This window comes from Micropterus dolomieu, linkage group LG19 (assembly GCF_021292245.1).
Source record: "Micropterus dolomieu isolate WLL.071019.BEF.003 ecotype Adirondacks linkage group LG19, ASM2129224v1, whole genome shotgun sequence".
Taxonomy (NCBI): Eukaryota; Metazoa; Chordata; class Actinopteri; order Centrarchiformes; family Centrarchidae; genus Micropterus; species Micropterus dolomieu.
The window spans coordinates 13,752,964-13,780,857 of record NC_060168.1 but is presented as its reverse complement, the minus strand read 5'-3'; the positions used below and the strand labels follow the sequence as shown (position 1 = coordinate 13,780,857).

The 27,894-nt window shown below is 40.6% G+C and overlaps 3 protein-coding genes across 3 annotated transcripts; 2 read left to right on the top strand and 1 right to left on the bottom strand.

The window, feature by feature from the left end:
* Positions 1-924: 924 nt before the first annotated feature.
* On the top strand, positions 925-8,820 carry rlim (ring finger protein, LIM domain interacting). Its single transcript, XM_046030218.1, has 4 exons — positions 925-1,207; positions 2,918-3,141; positions 4,567-4,671; positions 4,779-8,820. The coding sequence occupies exons 2-4, from the start codon at positions 2,973-2,975 to the stop codon at positions 6,821-6,823; spliced, it is 2,319 nt and encodes a 772-aa protein (XP_045886174.1). The 5' UTR covers positions 925-1,207; positions 2,918-2,972; the 3' UTR covers positions 6,824-8,820.
* A 332-nt stretch (positions 8,821-9,152) lies between these two features.
* glod5 (glyoxalase domain containing 5) lies at positions 9,153-11,115 on the top strand. Its single transcript, XM_046030219.1, has 4 exons — positions 9,153-9,446; positions 9,912-10,067; positions 10,349-10,504; positions 10,654-11,115. The coding sequence occupies exons 1-4, from the start codon at positions 9,390-9,392 to the stop codon at positions 10,789-10,791; spliced, it is 507 nt and encodes a 168-aa protein (XP_045886175.1). The 5' UTR covers positions 9,153-9,389; the 3' UTR covers positions 10,792-11,115.
* A 5,105-nt stretch (positions 11,116-16,220) lies between these two features.
* On the bottom strand, positions 16,221-20,114 carry irg1l (immunoresponsive gene 1, like). Its single transcript, XM_046031441.1, has 6 exons — positions 20,038-20,114; positions 19,421-19,500; positions 19,098-19,285; positions 18,590-18,682; positions 17,867-18,072; positions 16,221-17,178 (listed from the first exon to the last, which is right to left on the bottom strand). The coding sequence occupies exons 1-6, from the start codon at positions 20,112-20,114 to the stop codon at positions 16,251-16,253; spliced, it is 1,572 nt and encodes a 523-aa protein (XP_045887397.1). The 3' UTR covers positions 16,221-16,250.
* Positions 20,115-27,894: the final 7,780 nt, after the last annotated feature.

Sequence of the window (27,894 nt, the reverse complement as noted above, 5' to 3'; positions counted from 1 at the left end):
GCATTTTTATTTATGTTCAAAGAAACTGAAAAACAAAAATCCACTATAATGTTTGTATACTGGGGTGGCGATGGTACAGTGGATCAGTCACATGCCTCTGGTGTTTGATTCCCACAGTGACACATCCACTAATGTGTCCCTGAGAAAGACACTTGACCCCTAGTTGCTCCAGAGGCATGTGACCTCTGACATATATAGCAATTGTAATTGCTTTGGATAAAAGCATCAGCTAAATGAATATAATGTAATAAATATCCATATTTAGTTAAACAGTTATAATTATGTCCTACATACAGTATGTATCATGTCATTGTCTTTCAGATACTTCAAACTGCAACAGATTTCTGTTTACAAAAATGAGTGATGCTATTCTACACATTCTACACTATTTTGTGCGCTCAGTTGAATTTTATTAGATTACTAATGGTTAATTGTTATAACTGATACAAGTTACTGACACAAAAGCAACAGACTAGAGTGGAAATTAAAATTTATAAAACATATTTTTAACATTGACATTGTAGGTTATTGCTTTTGTTAAACAAGACAACTGAAACAATTTTGGTAAAGAAATAAAGTCAAAATTGGATTAAAAATGACTAATGACCTAATTATTTTGTAACTATAAAAAACATCAGTTGCTTCCATTTGTGATGTGACATAGGTCGTTGAATGCTTCATTATACTGATGATTTTATTAAGCCTTTAAATAATGTTCTATACTTGTCACTGATGTACCTACAGACAATCCTCCAGCAGCCTGAATTCTGCAAAAGGTAAGAGCATTTGCATCCACAACCGCACCGTGACGCTACAGCTGAACAGTGTCACAGGGTCCAAAACAAACACCCTTTTTTTCTAATGCTCTTCTAAAATGCGACTCAGATTATGTGCCCTGAGTCTAGTCTTTCAGGCAGTCCCACTCTCAGGCTGCTACGGCTCACCCCGCCTCGTTTGCTACGATTGGCAGACGCAAGATAAAACCATTTAGCCCGTGTATTGCGGCGCCTGTGTTTCTACCTGAGAGGTTGAACTCAGGGGATAGCGTCCGTATTTTGTCAGTTTCCGGAAGATCATTGTAGCCTTCCTAAAAGAAAGAAAATGGAATCCTGAAATCGCACTTAGCTAAACAGTCAAGCGTTTTTCAAAGAATATCAGAAGACTAACTGGGTAGTACAATCACATTGCTACTAACATCACTGAACAGGTAATGTAACAAGGATTTGGTGACAGACTGTGTATTCTTTCTAATTATCTTTATTTTCATGAGCTAACTCATTTTAGCTTGTTTGCAGGTTCGGTACTGGTTGTGAACATCATTGGTTGACGTCGTTTGCTTAGTTAGCTTGCGGTGTTGCTAACAGGGTCGTCAGTGTATTTTAACTAAAATCGCTCGTGTTTTTTTCATGAGTGTCCACTAACGATAAACGAGACAAGTGTCCAATTCATGCCATGTTTCCTAACGTCAGCGATACCTTTTCCAAATAAGTATTAACGTCAATGTAATGATAGTAAAGACACTTATCACAAAGTTACTGCCTAAGTTAGCGTTAGCTGACGTTAGAAATCCCGTTGGAAGTGTATGTAACATTAGTTAGCCACTCGGCTAGTTAACATAGAAGCTAACTAACGTTAGCTAGTAGCGTAGTGAAAGCTCACCATAACCGGGGTTGTTTCCTTCATCTGAGAAGCTTGTTTTGACCCGATACAAATGCTATCTTACGCGACTTAAGACCAGTCGTTCATGTTTTGCTTTAAACATTACATAACGTTATTACTACAAATTTGTCTTCTCTCTTTTTTTTTTTTAGCTAGTTCCGTTAGTGGTTGAAGTTGTCAGTGTTAGCAACCGTGTATATTGCTACTTGTTAGCCAACGTAAGCTAAGCTAGATGATGCCATTTTGTTTTTATCTCGACTTTGGCCAACATAAAATTACTGCTTTCCCATAAGACTTAAAATACACAAACCATCAACTTATTCACATTAGTTACAGCTATATGTATCTAATTTTTTAATATAATGTTTGTTTTGTGAGTATTACTGGGAACTTCAACTTAATCTCGGGATAGAACCCCGTGTTGTAAAATGATAATTTACCGTCTATTAAACAGCCACATTTTCTAATGTGTGTTAACCATAGACTGTTAAGTAAGTTAACGTTGCGTTGTAACTTACGTTACTATTAACGCAATGATTAGCTATCTAGTGTTGCGTTTATATTAATTTATCATGCCCGTTTGCGTTGGAACCAGCGGACATAAACCGTGCTAACATTAACGTTAGCTACTGGGTCAGTGTTCTCCTCGAATAATGAGTGTGTCGCATTGTGATGTTGTATTTTGACTCGTATTTTCTTTTGATGGCAATTTCCCTGGTTGAACGTAATAACACTTATTTGGCCATTACATTAATCACATTAATACTTTAATGGGTCAAATAAAACATTTTCACGTCCCTCTGGTAGTGAAGCCCTCTTGCAAAATCCTGTTCTGAATCAGAGTAGTCTTAATACTTTAAATCTTCAAATTAGAATAGAAAAGACTTTGTCATTGCACATATTTATGTACAACGAAATTTGCTGTGCTCTGCCTAATTTCTTGTTAATTTGTTGTTAATTGTAAATTGTTGTTGTTCCATTTTTATTTTTTTATATTGTCAATTGTATTATTTTTCTCGTTATTCTCATAACTTGCATTTGTTTATTACATATTTATATATTTCTACATCTATTTATGTCAGCTATATATCTGTCTGCGTTTAGCACCTTAACACCAAAGCAAATTCCTTGTATATGTAAAACACTACTTTGCAATAAAGCTCCTTCTGATTCTAAATATATTACATGTGGAGTCAACAAACAGGGCATATTTATCTATTCTTTATGTACATCTTATTCTTTTTCTTCGCTGCTGCAGCTGGATCTTGCTGAAGATTGGAGAACCTACCGTGACCTCCCTCCCTTCTGAACCAATGGAAGGGTCTGACAGTTTAGAACAGAGTGGCAGTGACCAGCCAGAGTCACAGCGCAGAAGGCAACTGGACCGCCTGGGCAGGGAGGAGGCCTTCTACCAGTTTGTCAACAATCTCAGTGATGAGGACTATCGTCTCATGAGAGACAACAATCTTTTGGGTACCCCAGGTACAACACCTTTAATTACAATTAACTCTTAAATCTTGTGACAGTAATCTGTGACTGTAATAACTTTGACGTTTGTATGAGCAACTTGGGTGATACGTAGGTAGGGCTGGGTATCATTACTTCAGAGTGACTTAAAATGATACCAAAACACATCACGCAGATGTCTGTCATGAAGTTCCAACAACTGATTCCACTAAGCACTTGTGTAACATAGGATTCAGTCATTTTGAAATTAGATTCTCTGCTATTTTTTTTGTTACTTTTCATCTAACAATTAAATCCTCATTGTCATTTATCAGCTCACCTTTTGTATGCATAGTTTGTATGCCGTTCTGAATTCCATTCCTCCTTTTCAAAGTTTGAAAAGTTGGCTGACAAAGTACTAATTTAGACAAACTTAAATCAATACATATAATAAGATTCATACATAATATTAGATTAATACCTGGTGCCTTACTCAAAACTTTTGTTGGTTGTGTCACATTGAAATTCATCCAGCAGGGCTAATAAGTAAGCTAACGTGTCTCTTGATTAATTTGAGAACAGGCATGTCTGGTCCAGAGAAGTGATTTCTTATTAGAAATTATTCTGCAACTAATGTGCTCCAGTATTATAAATTGATTATAGAGTTTTATTTTTTAAATCTAAGATTTTAAAAATATTTTTGGTGTAATTTTTATAACCGCATCCAGCCCTACAAAGAACTGCCTCAAGACTTTTTAATCCTAATTTAGTTGATGATATCATAATTTAATTTTTTTGACCTATTGGTAAAATATTTGTCCTCCTCCATCTTTAGACATATCTACTTGCCCAATTCAATTACAAGTGATAATAAAAGTTAAAGCTTATGTAGCTAGCGCTAGTTTTGGATTTTTCACTATACTCGAAACGACACAGTCTACGGACTACTGAAGACGCCCAATCCATCTCTGTCCCAGGACAGTGGGAAGGGGAATGTAAGTTTGGAGCATCCTTTAGTGGAGCACCCTGCAAGGAAAGGGCATTGAATGGACAGCGGCACGCCCTGGTAAGTCTGGAGGTTTTCAGTATTGTCCTGTTGCTGTGTTCAAAGAAAACCAAACAGCTCTATGGGTCAATGCAGTACAAAAATTAACACTGGTTCATTTCTTTTTTGATACACCTACAGCATTTTTGCAATATAGTAGAATATTTTTTACTTTGTCACTTTTTTCCCCTACATGCCAGATATGTAGTTAGTGTGTCCCTCTGCTGACTTTTCTCATTTCTATGCATTAAATCAAAAAAGACTTGTTCTTATTGTAGGGAGTTAAGTTTCAGTTTCTCACAGCTACCTGAAATTATCCAAACGCTTAATAACCTTCAAGAAAGGAATAAGTGAATAGCCAAATATTGTTGTTTTTAATAATGCACTATTGTTTTGTTTTGTAATGTTTCTTTCAGGTGAGGTAACAGAGGATGAGCTGTTTAGTAGACTTCAGCAAATCAAAGATGGTCCAGAACAGCAGAATAACACCCCGAGTACTGAAAGTGGACAGGATCCAGTTGGTAAGCTTGCCATTTACTTTATTTATTTTAGTTATTATTTTTTGACTCTGTGATTTACTGTCAAATTCAGATATGATTTGTTACTTGTTAACTCTGCTGATTTTCAGAACCACCGGAAAGCTCTGATGATCCTCCCAGTGGGGATAGTCTCTTGGACTGGCTGAACACAGTGAGGCGCACAGGCAACACAACTAGAACTGGTCATCGGGGCAACCAGTCATGGCGGGCCGTAAGCCAGACCAACCCAAATAGTGGCGATTTTCGCTTCAGCCTGGAAATCAGTGTGAATCGCAACTTGGCTGAACAGCAGGCAGCTGCTGAAGGGGAGCAGGAGCCATCAGAGGAGTCTTTGGAGCAGCCTTCGGAGCGACCTTCGGAGCAGCCTCTGGGCCAGCCTTCGGAGCAGCCTCTGGGCCAGCCTTCGGAGCAGCCTTCGGAGCAGCCTCTGGGCCAGCCTTCGGAGCAGCCTTCGGAGCAGCCTCTGGGCCAGCCTTCGGAGCAGCCTCTGGGCCAGCCTTCGGAGCAGCCTCTGGAGCGGCCTTCGGAGCAGCCTCTGGAGCGGCCTTCGGAGCGGCCTTCGGAGCGGCCAGTGGAGCGGCCTTCGGAGCGGCCAGTGGAGCGGTCTTTGGAGCGGCCAGTGGAGCGGCCTTTGGAGCGGCCTTTGGAGCGGCCAGTGGAGCGGCCTGTGGAGCAGTCTATGGAGGAGCATGTGGAGCGGCCTCTGGAGGAGTCTCCGGAAGGCCAAGAAGTGGTGGCAAACACTGAACCACAGGTCCCAATGGAGACAGAAGTGGTGGAAGAACCAGTTGCAGAGGAGTTGGCTGTCATAGTGGAACCAGAGCCTGAACTGGAAGAGGTCGTTTCACAAGAGATTTTAGGAGAACCTCCCAGCCCACCTGCTGCCCTGCTGGTACAACCCCCACTTCCTCCTTCTCCACGCAGAGGACAAAGGAGAGCCCGCAGCCGCAGTCCAGAACCACGCAGGACAAGGGCCCGGACAGCCAGGAGCCGCTCCCCTCTCAACTTGGATCAGCTGGATGGTCTGCCTAATCTACGTCATGTCCACAGCTTGCAAGGCCCAAACTCTGCCACCAGTGCTCCCCCTGTGCCTCAAGTGGAGGGCAGTTCTCGGACTCGACAACATGTTCTTTCCAGGCAAAGCACTGCTGACAATGATGTTCAGCCATCTAGGGCTGGTGCAGAATCTGTCCCGGAGGCCCCAAACCCTGGATCTCAGGAAGGAGAAGTTGCTGGGGCGGAAGGGGGTGCTGCAGGGCGCCGTCCCCCAACTATTATGCTTGATCTACAAGTGCGTCGCGTGCGTCCAGGCGAATATCGCCAAAGAGACAGCATTGCTAGCCGTACCCGCTCGCGCTCCCAGAACTCAAACAACACATTTCTTTATGAGAGCGAGCGTGGTGGATTTCGTAGGACTTTCTCTCGCTCTGAGCGTGCTGGTGTGAGGACCTATGTCAGCACAATTCGCATCCCTATCCGAAGAATCTCTGATGCAGGTTTGGGAGAGGCTACCTCAATGGCTCTTCAATCTATGATTCGGCAGATTATGACTGGTTTTGGTGAACTTGGCTACCTCATGGATTCAGACTCTGATTCTTCAGATTCAAACCGTGGAGCCAACACACCTGCGGATCTGGCTGAAACACTCAACAACCCAGATGTTACTCCTGCTGCTGCTCCTGCTGCTGCTGATGTTGAAGAACCACCTGTGGCAGCTGGAGTCAGAGCAAGGACAGCTGAGACTGAAATGGAAGAGGGCCTTGCCACTGGTCCACCGGCCTCTGGTGGCAGGGCTAGACCTAGACCACCTATTAGCCTAGAGGAGCCCAGCTCACTGCCCTTCCTGCGGCTTGCCCACTTCTTCCTCCTAAATGATGATGACGAGGATCAGCCCCAAGGGCTGACCAAAGAGCAGATTGACAACCTCTCTATGCGCAATTTTGGTGAAAGCGATGCACTGAAGACTTGCAGTGTCTGTATAACAGAGTATGCAGAAGGTAACAAGCTACGTAAGCTGCCCTGCTCTCACGAGTACCATGTGCACTGCATCGATCGCTGGCTGTCTGAAAACTCCACTTGTCCCATCTGCCGCAGAGCTGTCCTGGTATCGGCCAACCGAGAGAGCGTGGTGTAGCTTAAAAAAGACTGCAGGCCTTTTGGTCCAACCTAAGTAATCTTAAAATCCCTAGTCGATAAGAGGCTTTGATGAAATGTCTCCACCATTGAAATGTATTTCCTTCATACCATTTGTGAGTGTGATCATAATGCAGTCACAGGTTTGATTTGGGGATGCTCCACCCATGACATTGAGACATACACAGTCTCTATTAAGACATTTATTATTGCAGTTCAAAGTTAGGCACAAGCAATGCATGCTGCTTGAATCAACCGGTAGTGAGCAAGCAGTTTGTTGCATTGCGTCAAGCAGACCTGTATCTCCTAAAGAATCCCCTGGTTATAAATTCTGCACACCTGCAGGTAGTTCAGGCACATCTGCTCTTTCGTATTCGCCCCTAAATGGCGCCTTTTATATACCAGAAAGTTGGGTATTGGCACAGTTCTTAGTTACACCAATTCAAAGTATTAGCTGTAAATAAGCTTGTAAAAATTATTTTGAATCATACTTTGTATCAGTGAATTGGTTTTGGATTGTAAATTATCTCATATGAAGATTAGGGTGGTGTTGGCCGCAATTAACTCTATCAGAGACTCCCTGAAATTTGGTGTTAAACAAATAGGTTGTATCAATGTACACAGCAGAATTATTTAAAGATTGTGATGTCCAAAGGATGTAGGACATTAGTTGGTTTGCTGTTTACAGTGTGACTTGTACTCTCCCTTTTTGTCGACCTAAAAGAAACTACTTTGGAGTGGCATATACCATGAATTGAGTGTGCTGAATTGTTTTTAAGAATAGAATGTTGTGGAGTAAGGGAATGATAAGTCCAACTAGGTTACTTTTTCAAAATGCAAGTTTATTTTGCCTCCATGTTGCATCTTAATATTTTCTTTATCTGAGTAGCATTTGTACCAGCAATTAGGGATGTCTCAATATTGGTAGTAGGTTTTGGGTTGATAACAAGTTGTTGGCATGTGAATTTTCCCACCTCCAAAAATACTATACTAACAGGCATGACACAGATTTGAATATAGATGCTTTTTTCCCCACATGTAAAAGGACATCTACTTTTTAATGTACAACAATGATTTCACCGTCATTTTGTCCTGTCATTCATTATCTGCTGGTCTGATTCTTTATTTCCCATTAACATATTGGACTCTTTAATTGTTAACTGATGAATTAAGGTCTCTAAGTTGGTACAGGCATAGAGTGAAATGACCAGAAATTGACGTAAAGTGAACTTAAGGCAGAAGAGATCTTTTTACCTGTAGGTCCACCTTAATGTACAAGAGACAACTTAAGTTATTAATCGAAAGGTCCGTTTGGCAGACATTTACCAAGTGTAGGGGGAACAAATCACATCCTTGTCCTTTTGGCCCCCAGTGCCCTCTTTCTGCCTCATGAGCAGATACTCCATATCAGTGTGCAATACATGCTAAAGTGACAGTAGGGAAATACAAACCATGATATAAATATATGCTACTGTTAAAAACTTTTAATGGCAAAAATCTTAAATGAAGACTTATTACCTTTTTAAAATGTGTTGAAGTTTATTTAGAAGTTCTGTAGGTTTTAATAGCACTATTGATGAACAGAAACACTGGCTAGAGGAAGAAAGGGCATCACTATCAATGCCATCCCGTCATGTTTCTTGTTTCACTGTTTGATGTCTTTGCCACAATTATTACTTCCCTTTGTGGGACAAAAGTTTGAATGCAAGACATTGTCATTGTTGAATACTATAAACATGTAAATGAAATGTATGTTCCCTCTTAGGCCATGCTTTAGATTTGGCCGTGTTCTGTGACCCACCCAGTGCAGTATGTTAACTGGGTATTAAATGAAACTAACCGCTGAATTAAACAAGTTGTTATGCTTCAAAATGCATTGCAGGTACATATGTATGCATCCTGTACAGTCTCTGTCCTGTCAGGTAATTATATTCTGCATCAAGATGCACACATTATTAGTTATTACTTCTACCTTATATATTAAACAGTCTAAGTATACTTTTATTTCCATGTTTGCTTTAATCTGATTGTTCGCTGATGTTTTACCTACCAGTTCATTTGGACTTCGTTTATGACAATGTCCCTGTAAAGCTGGTGTGAGTTGCAAGTACAGGGTGGTTGGAGTTTCCTTCCCATCAGTTATATCAGTGTTAAAGCTCACACCCATCGGGCTTTATATTACATAAAAATATGTGTAATCTTTTTATACACGCTATGGTAATAATGTGTGATTCATTTGGCCACTGACACTTGCACTTGGAAAAAATCATGGACTGTATATAAAGGGAAACAGTTCAGTTAAGTGTTGTTACTAGCACCCCTACTGGTAGGATTGGTCAAAATCGTGTATGATCTTTGCCAGAATAGCAGGTTTCGACGAGGTCTCAAACAAGAATGACCTTCAGCTGGTGTTAACGTTTAAGCAGCAGGAAGAGACATGGGTGTAGTCTGGGAGACACTAAGTTTTATTTTAAAAACGGTAGTCTTTAGCTCAACTGAAACGAGTTGCCGCTAACGTTAAGTTGACAGTCCTGGGAGGTTCATACACAAGGAAGTAGACTGCAAGGATGGCGCTTCGGACCGTTGGGAGTCGTTTGTCGCACTTTCCCAGGACCTGTTTCAAGGTAAATGACCTGCTAATTGAACTTACGTTAATAGTAACGTTATTTCCACTTTGAGGACTGCCCAAATGCAACGGCAGTTTGGACTTTTAGGTAGAAGAATCGTAACCTTAAAACTGGCTGCTAAATTGAAGACTTGGGGGGAAAAATGGGCTCACGTGAACTAAACGTTACAATCACGGTCTGGGGTTATTAGCAGCTCGTTGGCTTAAGTTTTGCCAGGGAACGTCAACGTTTTGTTAATCGACATAACTACAGAGATATGGCACCTTTCAGATAGCCTACTACTACTGTAAGCTACGTGTAGGCGAACTTATAACCGCTCGGTTACACTACTTACAGGATCAGATGCACTAGGCCTACATTCACCACGCTGCGGCGCTGTCGATGCTGAATTCAATTTCAATACCTTCAGTTAATGTTGTTTTAAAATGACGTTACTTGGAATGTTTGTTTTATGTCTTGTAGACTGTCTCTATCCAAACACTTGGATTTGCCAAATACAAAACAACCTGCCCTGTTGAAGTGAGCCATCTGGACCATTTGGTACTAACAGTGAAAAGTGTGCCAGACACCGTCAACTTTTACACCTCAGTCCTTGGCATGGAGGTCATCACTTTCAAGGTATGCATGGTGCTTTGTACATCAAATGCATGATCATAATTAGTTGTAGATTACAATTAATAATTCATCAGAGACAAGTTCACAGATGAATTATTTAATAATGTCAGTAATATTATCACCATATGTACATTATTAACACAGGGATCAGGAAATGTGAATACTTGGTTTGAGAGAATATCCACTAGGTGGCAGGCTTTGATTAGTTGTCGGCTGGTAGCGCCACTCTCAGTCAGTTATGAGGGATCCTCTCACCCACATATTCCTTATCTGCATTTTTCAAGGGAAACCGTAAGGCGCTGGGTTTTGGGCAGCAGAAGTTTAACCTTCACCAGCTGGGTAAGGAGTTTGAGCCCAAAGCCAAGCATCCCACCTCAGGCTCTGCAGACCTGTGCCTCATCACCAAAACCCCTCTGGCTACAGTAGCTGCACATCTGAAGGTCTTTCACCCATCTTAATCTTTTAAGATGGCTGCTTTTTTAAAACCATTTGATCTCTAGTCGACTTTGTATGTCACATTTCATTACCGTTTTGGGATTAAGGTGTTACTGAAATGCTCAGTGTCAGTTTCGTCTCTTCTCCTCTACAGGTATGTGGGGTTGAGATAGAGGAGGGTCCAGTGGAGAGGAGTGGAGCTGTGGGGACCATCATCTCTCTTTACTTCAGAGATCCAGACCACAATCTCATCGAAGTGTCAAACTATAACCAGTCAACACGATCTTCTTGACACTTCTTTGGTCTTGTTTGGGAATGCATATAAATATTTCCAAACCCCTGCACTAACTATGAAGTTCTTGAGACCAAAGTGACATAACATCAGTTGGCTGCGCGGACACTGTTCCTGAGTTGTTTTGCTGATTAATGGTTACTGTTTTAATTATGCGTAGAAAAGGCTGTTTTAGCACTCATAATTCAGAATAAGAAGTCATCAACTGAAGATTTTAAAGTATGTGATCAAATAAGTACTTAAAAAGATTTTTTTTTAAATTTGTGCAAAGAACTGAACTGAATCATTGATTTTACAACTGAAAATAAAAGTTTCTTGCATGTACTGATTGCTCTGTATTTCTGTTTTTGAACTCTTTAAATGATATTAGCCTTTGCCATTATGTGGCTGTTAAATTGCAGTATTTCATTTTATGGCAGTTTTTTTAATATAAGATAGCCCATTTGAATAAAGAAAATGCTCATTGCAATTGCTCATCAGGTTAACTGAAAAAAAAAAAAGCCAGAAATGTCAGTTAATTGGAGATAAAACTCAAACATACTTCTAATTTGTATGTCAGAACAGTTAAAAATACCTTCTTTGTACTTATTAAAGTTGTTTTGTACTAGATGCAGAGGCTACATTTTTTCACTCATTTACATATAGTACCCATTGAATTTCTCTAATATATACACACTCACTACCCACTTTATTAGGTACACCTTGCTAGTACCAGATTGTACCCCCTTTTGCCTTCAGTGGCATACTTTCAACAAGCTGTTAGAAACATTCCTCAGAGACTTTGGTCCATATTGACATGATAGCATCATGCAGTTACTGCAGAGTTGTCGGCTGCACAACCATGATGCGAATCTCTCATCCAGCACATCCCAAAGAGACACTATTGGATTGAGTTCTGGTGACTTGAGGCCACTGGAGTACAGCGAACTCACTGTTCAAGGTGATGGTGCAATGGATAAGAGACATGCCTTTGGTGTGAGAGACTCAGGTTCAAATCTACTTTGACACACTAATGTGTCCCTGAGCAAGACACTTGTAATAGCAATTGTAAGTCGCTTTGGATAAAAGCTAAATCAATAAATGTAATGTAAGAAACCAGTTTAAGAGCCTCAGTTTCCTGTTCTTAGCTGACAGGAGTGCCAACTGGTGTGGTCTCCTGCTGCTGCAGCCCATCTGCTTCAAGGTTCAATGTTTTTGTGTTCAGAGATGCTATTCTGCATACCTTGGTTGTAACGAGTGGTTATTTGAGTTACTGTTGCCTTGCTGTTGACTGTTGTCATCTTAAACCAGTCTGCCCAATCTCTTCTGACCTCTGACACCAACAAGGCATTTTCATCCACACAGCTGCCGCTCACTGGATATTTTTCTTTTTCGGGCCATTTCCTGTAAACCCTAGAGATGGTTGTGGGTGAAAATCCGAGTAGATCAGCGGTTTCTGAAATACTCAGACCAGCCAGTCAGGCACCAACAACTCCCACGTTCAAAGTCACTTAAACCCCCTTTTTTTCTCATTCTGATGCTCGATTTGAACTTCAGAAAGTTGTCTTGACATACATACATGACTAAATGCATAGTTGCTGCCATTGGCGGATTAGCAATTTGTGTTAGCAAGCAACTGAACAGGTGTACCTATTAAAGTGGCCGGTGAGTGTATATATGTGGAGTTTGCATGTGTTACTGTTAGTTATAATAAAATGGAGAGTTTGCTGGAAAGGATTAGCTTTTGCACATCAGTTATCAGTCACTGTATGAACTGAACAGGATGATTGAGCATGTGTTTGTGTAAATATGTGAAATCTGGCTTGTGTGTTCATTAATTCTACAATCTTGAATGTTTCTTTAAACATCCTGCTTCTGGGACACATCGCGTTAAGTGCAGGGACATAGAGAGACACAGTACAAAGACATAGTAATCTCCACATACTTCTACTGAGCATGGCCAATCAATGTAGCCCAATAACTAACCCCCACAACCAGGTATTTTCTCAGTACTGACTATTCTCATCTTCAGATCACAGTTTCACCCATTCATAATTTTTCCTGAATGTTGAAATGAGACGCACAATAGAGCTACCTACTCTCACCCACTCATCATCAAAGCACAGTCACACCTTTGTTTGTGATCTGTTCAGTGACAAGGTGAAACCACAGACCTGGTTATTATTTCACTGAAACCTGTGTGAGATACAGTATACATTATAAATTAGAGGAAGGTGGGATACCTTTAGTGAGGAGAAGGAAATGGCCATTATTTCCCTGTTTTCTGACTGTAAACCTTAACACTAGGCCTTTTTGGCACGCATCAAAAGCAATCTTTTCAGTCATTGTTGTGTGGAAACTCCATCTTTAGACATCTGAAGTTGCGTTACTATTGTGTCATCTCCTCTGTTGTGGGTGGAGACAATATGAAAACTGTACACCTGTAATTCATCCTAACCCTAATCAATTGTGGTTGAATTTCCTCTTTTGTTGTTGAGTTTGCCCAAATACAGAAGTCTCCAGGATAGGAAACACTATCACAGTTAAGGGGATATTTTTAACTGCTCAGGGCCTTTTGTCATTGTCGCTATATTTACCATGGGAAAAAAACACAACAATAAAACACAACAATAGAGCAAGTGCACACAAGAAAACTTTCCCAGTAATCAAACATATTATTGATGTATGTAATTATGTTATCAGTCCTCATAATTATTCCTATATAAACATTACTTTTTCCCATTGCCTGGCTACCACATCTGAGTTAGTGAATAACTCCGAATGGAAGTCTACATAGTAGATAATGTTGATTTATCAGAGATCTGACTGGGAGATCCTGTATTAATGAATCATCAGATAATGATTACTGGTAGTTGTTCCTGGTTAACTCTTAACCAGCTGCTGAGCAGCACAAAGCAATTATAACAGTTAAGCTATTTAATCATTAATGACTTTTTTGTGGCCCCTCAAGTAAAGTGACACATCATACTACTACTACTTACTAAGTAATCTCTAATTACAAAATTATTATGAGAAGTAGCTACAGAGTTTAAATTCACCAGTAAAAACTCAATGCAATACATAGATATTAGTTCCTCACTCGTTCCTTTGTAACACAATTTTGTATACTGTGCTGTGTTACCAAATTTTAGTCCCTGTGGTGTATGTATTGCTTCTTTACATTATTTCCTCATCCTTCCTTGTGTTTTATGTTTAGGACAGCTCATTTTTGTCTATTGAAAGCATTTTATTACAGTGTTTTTCAGTGTCAATCTTTCCTTACTGTTGTGTATGTTTCTATTTCCATGCTGTACAGTGACAACACTTCCTTATCCTCCAATGTGTCTCTATAACCTATTCCTTATTTTTTGTTAGTTGCAACAACATCAGTCAGTGATGGCATTATTCCCTTTGATCCCCTTTGATTAACCTCCCATCTCTCAGCTGTATAAGGAACAAAACTTGGGCCTAAATGTTTTCTGTACGCATTTGCTCTTAAGCTCTCTGCACTGGTAATTCAGAACACATGTAGGACATACAGTAGTTGTAACCTAATCTGTGGACCCTTGTGGAAAATTTTGTTGTCTCACCAAGAAAGTAAAAAAGTGACCAATGAGTCCCAAATAGTCTAGTCTAAATGACTTTAAGATAACTCTAGAAGTTTAGTCTCACTCATCTGTTGTGCTAGCTGCAATCAGTGTTGCTTTATGGAAGAACACTGAGCACAAAATACTAACCACAGGACAATCTCTACTTGTGTCTGCTGTGAACACTAAGAACTTTGTGCTGACCTTTTTTTGTTCCTCTAAAAGTTGTGGACACAGTTGATCTATTTCTGTTTTTATACAAAACCTACCTTTTTCCAACAGAGCATAATAGTTGGTAATGTTAAGTTAAATATTTCTGGTAAAAACACAATGTCCCACATTGTTTGATGTACGCACAGTACTTGCACGATGTTATACAGTTAGTTGAATATCATCTGCCGATACGCAGCTCCACCAACGAAGAAGCTCTTTTACCCTGGTGACCATAATTGTGGGTCCATCAATTCAAAGTTTAATTACAGAGAATACTGTATAAAATAATGCACAAGATGAGACCAAAGTTGACGTCAAACAGAGCAGGTTCTACAGTTTTATTATGAAACTAGTAGGGCTACCTTATTACTTATTCTTTTGGAAATACCCACAACTCATTTTAATAATATACATAATATTTCTTTATTCTTTAGTGCATTATTAAACTTTCTTAACACTTTGCCAAGACAGCATTTCTTTGTGGATTTGACACAGTCCTCCCAAGACAAGGTGAAGAATTGTTGGTTTCCCTGTGAGACATTCTGTACTGAGCTGGGCAGTGGCATGAAACAAAGCCCCCGTGTCAACAAGACAGGCGCCCATTTCCTCCTGTGCAGACTTATTGCCACACATTCACTCAAGGAGCGGCCGGAATGAGGAAAACAGCTCTTTTCACATTTAAGAAGCTTGGTGCCTTATTTTTCTTTGCACTCCAAATGTACACACGAAAGGAAAGCACTTTTGTGGTTGCTCATTGACTTTTCTTACTCTGTAAATTGCCTGCTTCTTTCAGTTGCAGACACAAGAATGTTTGTCCTACTTTTAAAATGTTGGCAGTGATTAATCTAATGACAGAGTAATGTTCTGCACTTTGTGACCTCAGTAATCACTAATTTTCTCTATAGAATCCTTTATCCTAGGGAAACAATAGTATGTTGTATTTTCTCTTTCTCTTTGGTTTGTTTTCATTCTGAATGTGTGTTAAAACAAGTGTGGTTAAGTACTCACAGGAAGACATGTGGGTCTGGGCCAAAGTGAACACATTTTAATTTTCTCAAACCATTTTTTTCTGTTATCAATTTAATGTCTCAGACTGTGTTTTTGAGTAGTTTTATTCAAACAAAAACACACAACAACAGAAATGCTACATTTGTGTAATGAATATCAAAGAATAAATGCTATTGCGTGCAAATGTTTACAAGCATCAAGCATTTACATTGTTTAAATGAACATTTATTTGATCCATTATTTGGCACAAGAAACACAGTACTGTACTTATATGTATAATGTCTGATATTATGAAGTATTCAGTACATAAATCTTCCCTTTTGCCTTTGCATCATATTTTACAAGTCATATTGATTTCCTAATAATGTAAAACAAAATTAAATAATACAATAAATACATTAGATACATCTGTTCTGACATGGCTCAATAGATATTTCGGTATTTGTCAGTACTGGGTAAAGAGACACGTATATGGAAACAGTTGTAGTGTACAGTGTTGCCTAGCTGCTTTTCATGTAACACTTTTACAAAGGGCAAACTGTTTTTAAGTGACACCAGCATTGATTTGGAAAATTTTATAATTTTAAGTACATTTTACTGTAAATATTTAGGTAAACAGTCTTTTAATATACTTCTGTTTTCCTATTATTATGTATGTAATGTTGTGAGTGTTTATTGCAGCTGTGAGAGAAGGAACCCGCAGTCCTCAAGTCTGTCCAGCTCTTCCACCACATCAATCAGCCTCTCAACCTTCTCAGAGGAAAGCACCGCCCCTGCATTGTTTCTGAACTTCTTCCTCAGGCTCTCATTCGATAGCGGGTTGCGCCAGTGACCATAGAAAGTGTCACAGCGTCCCTTCAGAATGTCTCCCCCGACAAGTGACACCTGGATTTCGCCGTACATGCTGTTGAAATTAGCCGGGTTGTCCTGGGGATGCTCCACTTGAACACAGCTCAGCAGAGCGAGCAGGTCAGGGCGCCTCATGGCAGCGGGTGTGAAGGACTGCACAGTCACCTCGCCATCCAGGAGAGCACTGCAAGCATTGAACTGGAAGGAGTGGCGTGCCTCGTGCTCCGAGTCAGGGAAAGGCCTGTTGATGTACTTCGATTTGGGGACCCTCAGCAGGATGTCCTGAACTTGAGCTGGGGAGACAGTGCCAGGGCCAAGCCCAACAAGAAGTTTATGGACCGAGGCTGCAGCATCTGCCACCCAGTGCATCCCAAGATGGGCGGGGAAGCGCTTGAAGGCTATGTCTTGCTCCTCTAGCAGGAACATATGGTTATCATCATTGGGTGATTCTAAAGGCTGCGGCACATAGTCTTCATAAAAAGCACTGAATCCAGCCACCCCAGGAACAGCATCCAGGACCAGAGGACTCGCCTCTAGGCCTCGGGAGGCCAGTAGAGCAGCCTCCAGCCCTAAGCGTGAGGCATTACCAATGTGGAGGGGTTTAGACTGAGTGGCAGCATTAGCCATAGGGGCTCCAGATAGAGAAGCAGCTATAGCCAAGGCATGACTGCACTGGGTGTGATCCAAGGACAAGAGGCGAGCACAGGCGGCTGCACTTCCCATGGTCCCCACCACACTGGGAGGGTGAAACCTGGTGATAAGACACAAAGAAGGAGACAGACAGAAAGACTTGTCAGGTGTTTTGGAATTATTTACCCTAAATGAGCATATCATATTTGTGCTATCATCATTATGGTAATTGCAGAGCTCCTGTGTGTCTCTTTGTACAAACAGCTACTCTTTTCTCAAGACTCTCCACATTCTTACAGACACAGCTTATTTCTGGGGTGTTAAAATAATTTTTTTAGTTTTGTTTATTTTTTTTTAGTAATTTCAGTGTTTGATAAACAAGCTAATAATGTGGTGAGTAATTTGACTTTGTGTAAACACTCCACAAATGGAATCTGGTCTTTCAGTATCCTCCACATTGCTAATTGTGCTAACGCTACCCACAGAGCCTCTGCTGTCCCCGAGATGAACATAATAACACTCCTTTCACAGCTCATTGACACCACTAAGAGACGGCACATTATGCTGCACCTGCGTCCTTGTGAACCACTCTGCAGAGATCAGCAAGAGTCAAATATGGATCTCTTTAGACTCATGTGGATACTTGTTCTCCGTGTAGAATACAAATAAACACCCTTTAACAAGGATCTAGCTTTACATCAGTTAAGTGATCACTTAGGGAGACCAAGTAAAGTGCAAACCTACTGCAATGTTGTTAGCCTTTAAATTGCAGTATGCGTCCAATTTGACTGGTGCTCTGAGGAGCTCACCTCTTGGGGATGTTGTGGGCCTCATTAGAGAACCTCATCAGTCGGCCCTGGATCTCAATGCCGACGTTAAATGCCAGCAGGAGGTCCAGGCCAGTAGGTTTGCTGTTAGCAGGCATCACGTCACTGAGTGCTAACACAGCAGGAAGGACTGCTCCTGAGGGATGAGTGGCAGGGTGCCATGTATCATCAAAGTCCATGGAGTGAGTCTGCAGCAAAAAAACAACAAACAACACATTTTTAACAATCAAATGGTTGTGAATAATAGCAAAAAGTATTATGAGAGTATCATAATATTTAAAGCAATTAGATGATTTTTGATACAATTTGCCAAGAACATGACTTTAGAGTGCTTTGTGAAATAACACAGTAGCTAGCTGTACACTATTTTTATATTTAGCTATAATTTAGCCCTTTACACATATCTCCTTTCTCTGTGTATTGGAAAATGCATTTCATTGCCATAACAGGCTTAAACCGCTGGAGGCAGGCTGCAGAAATTAGTTTTACAACCTGATGACTTCTTTAAAAATGAAGGCCATGTCTGCAGAGGGTCAATGTTTATTCAATTCAGTATTTTCATCCACCCTTCTTGCGGTTGGCTGCCCAGACGGTACCACAGCTGAGTATAATATAGCTGTTGTTCGGTTTCGGTAATGGGTTTAGTGCGTCTGAAATTGTGTGGTGTACTGTGGACAATGGTGACCCATCTGTATTTATACTCACTGCTACTCCATTGACAAAAGCTGCCAGTGCCGGGGAGAGCCTTGTGCCTTTGCGTCCGTAAACAGAGCTGATGTCATCAGGAGCATACATGTGCTGAAAGGAAAAAGACGAAGACAGGTAAACACAGGGTGTTGTCACAAGGACATATTTATATCAACACTGTATAGTCACAGATTGTGTCATCACATATATAAAGCGAATTTCACTTTAAAAAGCTCTCGCATATCAAAATCAGATATCAAGATATCAAGCTGAATATACTTCTTTGTAAGTCATATGTGAAACACAGAAATTTGGAGGAAAAGTTCCTCAGTCAATAAAAAACCCTGCCTGTTCCTACGTTTTATGACACAGTTCAACATAATCATAACCTGTGATTTTTTTAACTCATCTGTCCACACACAGCTATTGCACTGACTTATGACTATGGTTTGCATAAGGTCAAGCAAGTGCTTCCATCTGTTACATTGCCTCATATAAAAAAAGACCTTCTTTCCCCTGTGCCCACCTGGCTGTGCTGCAGGGCCAGTTCAAACACATCTGTTGTGCTGCCAATCAGACCAACTCCAATGCTGTCCAACACCATCCTTTTGCTGCGGTGGAGCGCCACGGAGGACAAATGCTGGGGCTTTACTTCACTGATGAACTTCCCATAGCTGGCTGTGACTGTGTCCTCAGGGGCCGGGCGCTTCAAGACTGCAGGGGGAAAGAGCAAGGAATTTAAAAAGAAGGAAAGAGGTCAGCAGAAAGAACAGGGGAAATGTTGGAAGAATGCTATTACATCTTCTTAGGTTGGAAAAGAACACTGAGTGTGCCAGAAGTTACCTTTACCTTCCACCGCAGACTTATGCAGCCCTCTAACAGCCCATACTGGTCTAATGGTTTTCTGCAGGACAAAGAGTGCAGAATGTCTTTATTGACACATGTAAACCGCTAAGTGTGACATTTATTTATTTTTTTGACATCTCATATCCATTACAGGCTTTGGTTATGCACAGTGATTTTCTTTGACAGACTCAGATCTAATTAAATCAGCCTTTTGGTGGACATTCACATCACTATAATGAATATTACTCAGCTCGTCTGCCTCTTTTGAAAGAGCCATTGTGCTGTTGAGGTGTTGCTTTAACAGGTGTGGTACAGTATGTATAATCTGCTACACTAGATTGGATAAAGTTAAGAAAGCAAGCTACTTAAGTCACTCAAGCATGAAAAATATTTATTACAGTGTGGGGTACATATTCATCTAACAGAAATAGACCTACAAAAATATCTTCAAATCTTTACCTTCAATGTGGAGATCATGGCTTGAGTCTGCTGTATTCTCTCGCTATGCTCTTCTTTTTTTCTCTTGATGCAGTGGGTTTGCAGTCAACAGGTTGTGAAGGATGTTGATGCTTTTGAGGTTGAGAGGGCACCTGCCTTATATAGTCCAGGACTCACCTGACTGGCCTGGGAGGAACAGGGAAGCACTGTCATATCTGTAGCATATCAGATTAAGTGGAGGAATTTCCATGACAATCATCATCGTCATTACCAGCATCTCCATCCTCAGAAAAGGGAGGAGAAACAATTGGTAGTTTATTGTCCAAAGTGAGGGGCAGTGATGTCACCTCTCAGGTTGCTGACTGTAGGATAGTGTGGGGGAAATTTTCATGAACTCCTCCTACACCTACAACTCAAGCCTTATTTATGACAAACTTTCTTTCCTGCTTCAGATTCAGAACAACTCAACAGTTCCTCTGTCTGAGCGTCTTACCAGGTATGACTTTATTTTCACTTGCTTTATTACTGGTTAACACAAAGACTTTATTATGTTCCATTTAAAAGGCTGCATTATAAATTCATGGTGATAACATGCTTTTCACATACTCACTTGTCAGGACAAAAAAAATACTACAATATAAAGTTCTTTATGAGATTAAGAAAGAATACCAAAATACAACTCTGAAAATATGTAACTGACAAAATCACAAACATTTCCTGTGTTTTGGTAGATATCACTAAATATCAGTCTGTTAGTTATGGGTAAAATAATTATTTGCTTATGTGGACACCTGCTGTTTTTTTTTTTGTCATTTGAGTAGGAATGCTAAAAATAAACACTCTGGTGTGTCTCTTGCTGCTCTCACACAACATCAGTAGAGCAGCCTCTTTTGATGGGCAGGGCCAAAGACTCTCAGGTTTCAGAAAGGAGGTTTAGAGAGTAGAACTTTCCAATTTGTCTCTGTCTATATCTTTTAATAGAATCCAACCGCAAACAACGGATGATGAATTTCATTCATATTTTGGCAACACAGTGATGGCCTACTAATAATTCTATTCCAGTTTTATACATTTTCACCATAATTTGTATTATGAGTGATTTGACATTGCAAATTATACTTAATTAATAGAAAATGTACAGATTATATACATTTATGGATATGTTGTCTGAGTCATTTGTTTCATTGTTTCAGTGAAACTACAGTTCGACAACAAAGACACTATGTCATCATCAGATGGGTTTCCAGCCAGTTTCTATGGTGAACCAGGAGTTTTAGGCATGTTATCTAATGGGATCAGTGCATTCCTTGTACTTCTACAGAACTTCAATACAGCACACACGGGCAATGCGCCAGTAGGAGTGGAGAACATACTTGCAGGTAAAAAAATTTCAAAATCTGGTAGAATTATATAATCAAATGTATTGTAAATAATTTTAGTAATTTCAGTTCCATATATTTTATAGGTGTTCATCTTATCCTGATTGGTGGTATATGCCAACTGGTGGCCGGGCTGCTTTCATTTAGAAAATATGATCATCTGAGTGGCACTGCCTTCATTGGGTATGCTGCTCTCTGGGGTAGTTATGGTGCCACCCGGATCTATTTTGGTGCCTTAGCTGAAACTCCTACAACAACATCTATAACACATCAAATGATGAGTAATTTGTCTCTGTCCACTGACACGATGAGCAACATATCTTTGAATGCCACCACAGAGTCCATAAAAGAGACAGCCATCGCTGGTCTGGTCCCCTATATTCTTCTGTCCTTTCTCCTAGCCTTCTGCTCTGCCACAGTCAACTACATCATGCCTTTTGTCTTTGGGGCCATCACAGCCACTTTAATTTTTGAAGCAGTGGGTCTGGTAGCAAGCTCCTGGGCTCTCGTGGTCTCTGGTGTTCTGGAATTGCTCATTCTGATTTTTGCCATCTATGGTTCAGCTGCACTTCTCATCAAAGGTCTGACTCAACGTCTGGTCCTCAAAGGCTTTGGTACCCCCCTCTTCAATGTTCTCCTGCTAGGGACCACCAACTCTGCAAGCGCCCAGAGCATTGGCCAAGAGAAGAAGAAAAACACAAAATACGCAGAGCCCATGGCTTTGGGTTTCTTCTGTGACACTGTTGCCCCCTTCATATTTGCTTTCTACAGCTTTGGGTACATGAAGTCATTTGGCATAGGAGCTGCATGGGTCTCAATCATCACAGTTGCCCAGCTGTTCTCCAGCTATTACGCGCATCTTCGTCAAGATTGCTACCACACAACTAAGTTTGGTCTTCATGCCACATATTGGCTGATCAAGGCTTGGGATGAGTTTGTGGCATCTGATCTGGTTGTGGAAGGCAGTAAAGTGGTGTCAGGGAGGGAAGAAATGGTGGGAAATTGGTTCTTTGTGATGGCAGGTTTGGTGCTCTGCGTGGGAAGCCTGAACACAGACGTCCTGGAACTGATCCACAACATGCTGTTTGTCCTGCTCACAGTCTCAACAATCCCCCAGATCCCTCTCCAGGGATACTACATCTTCTTTGGTGTAGCTTGTTCTCTGTTCACTGCAACCTCCCTATATGGTACCTTTGCACGTCTTATCAACACCATAGCAGAGAAGTCTCTAATCCCTGTAGGACCACAGCCCATCTCCACTGACCAGTTGAAGAAGGCTTTGAAATGCTGCAGGGCCAGGCAGGGAGAGCAGGGGGCTCTGCCCCAAACTGACCAGGCTTCAGATGCCTTGTTCTACCTTTCAAATGGGGTTGCAGCTCTCTCCGCTCTTCATGGAAGTTTATCCAGTATGAATCCTGCCTTCCTTCATCTGACTGTCCCTTGGGTCCTCATCTCTGGAGCCATCATCCAGACCTATGTCAGTCGGCTGCAAGTCACAGGAGGTGGCCGTTTTGGGTCAGTCATCTCATCCATCTATGTAGCAGTATGGGCAACCTGGACCTGGTTTAGGTTTGCAGGTATGTCAATGCAAACATGTTTAAATGGAGAAATTGTTCTGACTGAAAAACACAACATTTTGATCCCAAGTTGTTGTTTTTTTCCTAGGTAACCTCCTTCAGCTTCCCACAGAAGCAGCCTACGGTTTTGCAGCAGGCGCCATTGCTCTCCTTGTCATTAATGCTTTTCTTATGCTAATAGGTAAGGTTAATGATGGTTATTTTAAAGAAAATAATGAATTAGTTTGTTTCTTTTTGCGCTTGTTTTCATTCTTCCATTGTTTATGCCAGCTGCCTATAGGAACCTGGTTTTGCTGTTTCTAACAGTAGTCATGGAGGTTGTTCTGGTCTGTTTCCTCCTTTCCACTCTGCGTCGACTTCCATATGGATTAGAAAGTGAGTATAGATGAAGCCTCATTCTGAACATGTTTTTAAATCTATAAATAGGTTTAAATTAAAATAATCATCTCTGTAAAAGAAATCCATCTAATTATTGAAACATATTCTTTACAGTGGCCATGCTTGCACTACTTTCAACAATTTGCATATATGGAGCTCTGGCTTCACTGGTGAACTGCATCTTCTCACAGAGACTGCTGCCTATGGGCTCTCCCTTAATAAAGGTAACTAATTAAGAGACTCCTTTTTTAATCCTTTGCCAGTTCTTTAGTGGTCTGTTAAATTCTATCCTGTTCATTTTATGAAAATGTGGCTTGTCTCAGGAGGAAGTGAAGCAGGAGTCTGCTCCAGAGCTACCCTGTCCTGTGGCCAATTCGCGACTCACCAGTGGTCTCTTGAAGATTGCTCGCCTTCTGGAGGAAGGCGGAGTATGTGGTATTCCCACAGACACCGTGTATGCCCTGGCTGCCTCGTGCAAGAATCCTCAAGCTATAGAGAAAATCTACAACATCAAAGTAAGAATGAAAGGCTGGTAGTTGATGTCATTTTGAAGTGTATATGACACAGATCATGCTCATGAACCTGTTTTATGTTACCTCATTCAGGACAGACCAGCACAGAAACCCATCTGTATTTGCATCTCTAATGTGGAGCAGCTGGTGGCAGCCAAGCCTCCCTTCAGTCCTTTGCTCTGGGAGTTTATGAGGAATGTGTATCCAGGAGGCATCAGCTGCATTGTCAGCAAAGGAGACTGGCTGTTCAAACTAGGTAAACTGTTAATAGCCGTTCAAATGCTGTGTCACTGGATTCAATTTACAACTAATTCAGCCTGTCTTAAATAAATATCAATGATCAGTATCAGTAACTTGTCTTGTGTAGGAGTGGGACCAGCTTATGACCGTGTTGGTACCAAAGACAGCATCATGATCCGCGTCCCTGACCACACTGTGACCGGCCACCTTTGTGACATCACTGGACCCCTTGCTATTACCTCAGCTAACCCCAGCGGAGAGCCAGACAGCACCCACCACAGCATGGTCATCAAGTAAGTGTCTCTTCACAGAACTCCTTCTATACTCAAGTCCTCATTTTTCCTGTTATTCCTCCGACCCACTCCATGCCATGTCATGCTTCAGTTTAGAGACATTTATAAACTTCTTGTAATGTAGCAGAATGATCCGACAATATTAAATGTCCTTTTATAGCAGATTAATCTCAGTGTGTCTTGTGAAGCAGAGTAACAAAGTCATTTATTGTCTATTACAATATATTCCTAATGGATGCCAACTAAATGCACAATCACTCTGTTTTGACATAGTCGACTGGGACACAAGATCCAAGGCATGCTGTGTGACGGGAACTCAAATGAAGTTGTTGCTTCTACCGTGGTCAACTGCTTGAAGATTGATGAAGGTAAAAGGCAAAAATATTCCCACTACTCTCTTTTTTGTGTGTTTTAACAGGCACTTTCAAACTCAAGCCTATCTTTTTCTTTCCACAGGTACCATCACCATTGTGAGGGAAGGGTGTGTCCCTGCAGTGAAAGTCCGACAGATCTTTGACAGAGTGAAAAACACTATGGTGTGATTGTCTCATACCTCATTTCTTTACTTCAGAGTGCCTCTTCATGCCGGGTTCCCTCCAAGATTCTTCAGCTCCCCCATTTCCATTTGACAATCTCAGGGACACTTTTCGAACAATGTGAGAAAAACTGAAGTTGATGATACACGGGAAACTTTTTGAGCAATGTTGCTAGGCAATGTTGCTGGTGGCAAGTCCGACTATGTTTTGAACTGATAGTGGCGGGGCGGGTGGTGGAGTAGTAGGGGAAGTGGATTACGGTAGTAATCTTTAGTCATTACCATTGATGACAACATTGCCCAGCACCATTGCTCTAAAGGTTGCTCCGTGTATCATCAGCTTGAGTGAAAGCTGGAGTATTGCTGGTTGTATATTTGTACGACAGTGGATGTATTGGCAAATGTTGCAATAAAATAACCATTAGTTTCTCAGTTTCTCAGCTGAGAAACTCAGCTCAAAACTGTAAGAACTTTTATATTTAATTTAGTTACAATTATTACAAAATATGTGTATGAAATGAATGTTGTAAATGAATAATTCTCTAAATATGTATTTATTCATATAAATTCTACTGTATGTTGACTGTTTCGAACTGTACTTAAGCTCACTGTGCATTCTTGTATTGAATAATTCTGTGAAAATAAACAATGAATCTGACTGATGTGCAATGTTTGTGTCTTAAAAAGAAATGTGTATAATAATAAAAATGATTAGATGCAATGGTATCCAGGTGGATCTAAACTACTGGCCAGTAGGAGAGAGGGGCACATCCAGGAGAAAAGCCTTCTCCTTCCCCTGGATGCCCGAGAGGTTGAGCCACAGATGGCGCTCCGTAGTCACCAATGCTGCCATGGTGACATAGTGATCTATACCAAAGTCATTATACCGTGGCTCTGTAAAACATCTCTGTCTATGCACAGTATGCATCTGCTAAGCTACCAGGATACTTTCTTTTCATTTACAATGCAGAAATGTTTTGTGATACAACCGATACATTACTGAGAAAACAAAGTTAAAAGTTTTAAAAGAATATTTTAAACACATACTTTATTAAAAGTTCAACATGCATATACATACATCCAAACATACATAAATAGTACACTTTCCACTATGGCTGGTTTATGTTTATATTTCAATTAGCACAGTAATAAACGGATCCCACCACAATCTTTCATCCATCCATCAACTAACTGCTTATCCCTGCCCACTACCTTGCAGGTAGGTGCTGGAGCCAGTCCCAGCTGACACTGGGCGAGAGGCGGGGTACACCCATTTCATCACAGTGCTAATACATAGAGACAGACAGCCATACACATTCACATTCACAGCTAAGGGCAATTTAGAGTCACCAATTAACCTACCTGCATGTCTTTGGATGGTGAGAGGAACTTGGAGCACCCGAAGAGAACCCACTAAGTAACGGGGAGAACATGCAAACAATACACAGAAGGGCCTTTAAAGTTTTTTGGATGCTTTAATTAGACATTTGAATTTAATTTAACTTGGAAATGTCATGAAAATGCAAGTTAACTCAACTTGAAGATTGCCTTTGTTTCAACTCACTAACTAAGGTTAATAAAGTTGATATAACTACAGTGTTCTAGTTTTCTCATTGTTGTTTTATGGTTTATTAAACTTTTTATAATTTGTTTCAACTTCATTCTTTAAAACAAATAATTATTTTCCCTTATCAGTGCAAGACAATCTTCTCTTAACTAGTCTAACCGAAATAAATTTCTGCATTATTCTCACAGTTTCAAGTTAGACAACATAACTACATTAATACTACTGTCCATTTCAAGCTAAGAGGATTTAAATTACAAATTTGTTTCTATTTACATTTATAAAGCCACTGTCAGGTACCCCCTGCAATGGTGGCACAAGTCCTTTCTTGTTTACCACAAAAGTGTCTATGTTTTGGTTGGAATCTGAGTACAAGGCTTATCTGCAGTGTATAATTAGGAGGGTGAGCGAATACACGACTATCTGTATCTGTTCAGCAAATAAATTGTCTGTATCTGTATCCATACTTGGCACGGGAGGGGCTTAACCTAGACGTGGGAGTGACTAAGTTGAAGTTTGAGCCTGAAATACGTATGGGGTGATCTGAAGTTGCTATATTTATTAGAAAACAATTTACAGAACAGCCTCAGAATTGAGATTAAGAACGTTTTTGATTACAAGAAAACGATTTTAAAAAATAGTTCTTATAATTATAGTTTATTAGAAAACAAATATTGACACATTTCACTCTTATGATACTGATGAGTCTGTACCAGATACTCGTTTCAACCGAGTACTTGCTCCACCCTAATAATTAGTTGATTATGTCCATGTTTCAACTTAGCTATGGTTTAAAGAAGACAGTTTCTTTCAAACTCAAAAGACACAGTAACTAGGCCATTTCTTTACTCTTGCTCCCACACCTGCACACCTGCCTTTTTTCAGTTGATAAACCCAAGTTCAGTCAACACATGCAAACGCGCTATCGTTCGAGCAATGCCAATAGGATTGGAGTAGTTTCATTCATAATTCAGCCCTGCCACGCCTAGAGGTGTTCCCATAGTGTCGTCACTGACGCAGTGTCTCGTTCCCGAGACGCTTCACACCTGCAATTTTGGTTCGGACCAAACTGAAAAGTCCGAAAGTCCGGACCAAACGAGGTAGGTGTGAAAGCCCCCTATGCTGAGTTCGGGAGAGTAACCGTACGTTCTCTCTGTGGCCATGTTACATTAAAGAATGATTCATCACATCTGTTTGACTCTGTATTCTTTGGGAAGGAATTATTTTCCCTGACACCTGTCGGAAACCCTCTCGCGCGATCCGTCCGATGTACTACTCTTAAAGTGACAATGCCATTAAATAGAGAGGAACGCTATCACTGAAAAAATCCCACCAGCAATTACATAAGATTATAACCCACATAACACTATTGAACTCTGTTCCCCTGGTTCACCTGGCTACAGTAGGACTATACGAGTGAGAGTGTACTGTAAGTGTGAAAATATTTCCTGTTCAGAAGTACATAATAAAAGCACAGCTGAGATAATGAGACTTCATCTAAAGGCACAAACACATCTGATATACTGAAATCCTAATAATTCTGTAAGTACATCCAGACATA

What these genes read in the sequence shown, in the direction of transcription:
- glod5 (XM_046030219.1), top strand. Translation starts at nt 9,390, where the DNA reads ATGGCGCTTCGGACCGTTGGGAGTCGTTTGTCGCACTTTCCCAGGACC. An exon ending in TTCCCAGGACCTGTTTCAAG is followed by an intron (nt 9,447 to 9,911) that starts GTAAATGACCTG and finishes TATGTCTTGTAG; the next exon opens with ACTGTCTCTATCCAAACACT. An exon ending in CAGTAGCTGCACATCTGAAG is followed by an intron (nt 10,505 to 10,653) that starts GTCTTTCACCCA and finishes TCTCCTCTACAG; the next exon opens with GTATGTGGGGTTGAGATAGA.
- irg1l (XM_046031441.1), bottom strand. Translation starts at nt 20,114, where the DNA reads ATGATTGTCATGGAAATTCCTCCACTTAATCTGATATGCTACAGATAT. An exon ending in TGGCCCTGCAGCACAGCCAG is followed by an intron (nt 18,683 to 19,097) that starts GTGGGCACAGGG and finishes TTTTCCTTTCAG; the next exon opens with CACATGTATGCTCCTGATGA. An exon ending in CTTTTGTCAATGGAGTAGCA is followed by an intron (nt 18,073 to 18,589) that starts GTGAGTATAAAT and finishes TTTTTGCTGCAG; the next exon opens with ACTCACTCCATGGACTTTGA.
- rlim (XM_046030218.1), top strand. Translation starts at nt 2,973, where the DNA reads ATGGAAGGGTCTGACAGTTTAGAACAGAGTGGCAGTGACCAGCCAGAG. An exon ending in CAATCTTTTGGGTACCCCAG is followed by an intron (nt 3,142 to 4,566) that starts GTACAACACCTT and finishes TGTTTCTTTCAG; the next exon opens with GTGAGGTAACAGAGGATGAG. An exon ending in AAGTGGACAGGATCCAGTTG is followed by an intron (nt 4,672 to 4,778) that starts GTAAGCTTGCCA and finishes GCTGATTTTCAG; the next exon opens with AACCACCGGAAAGCTCTGAT.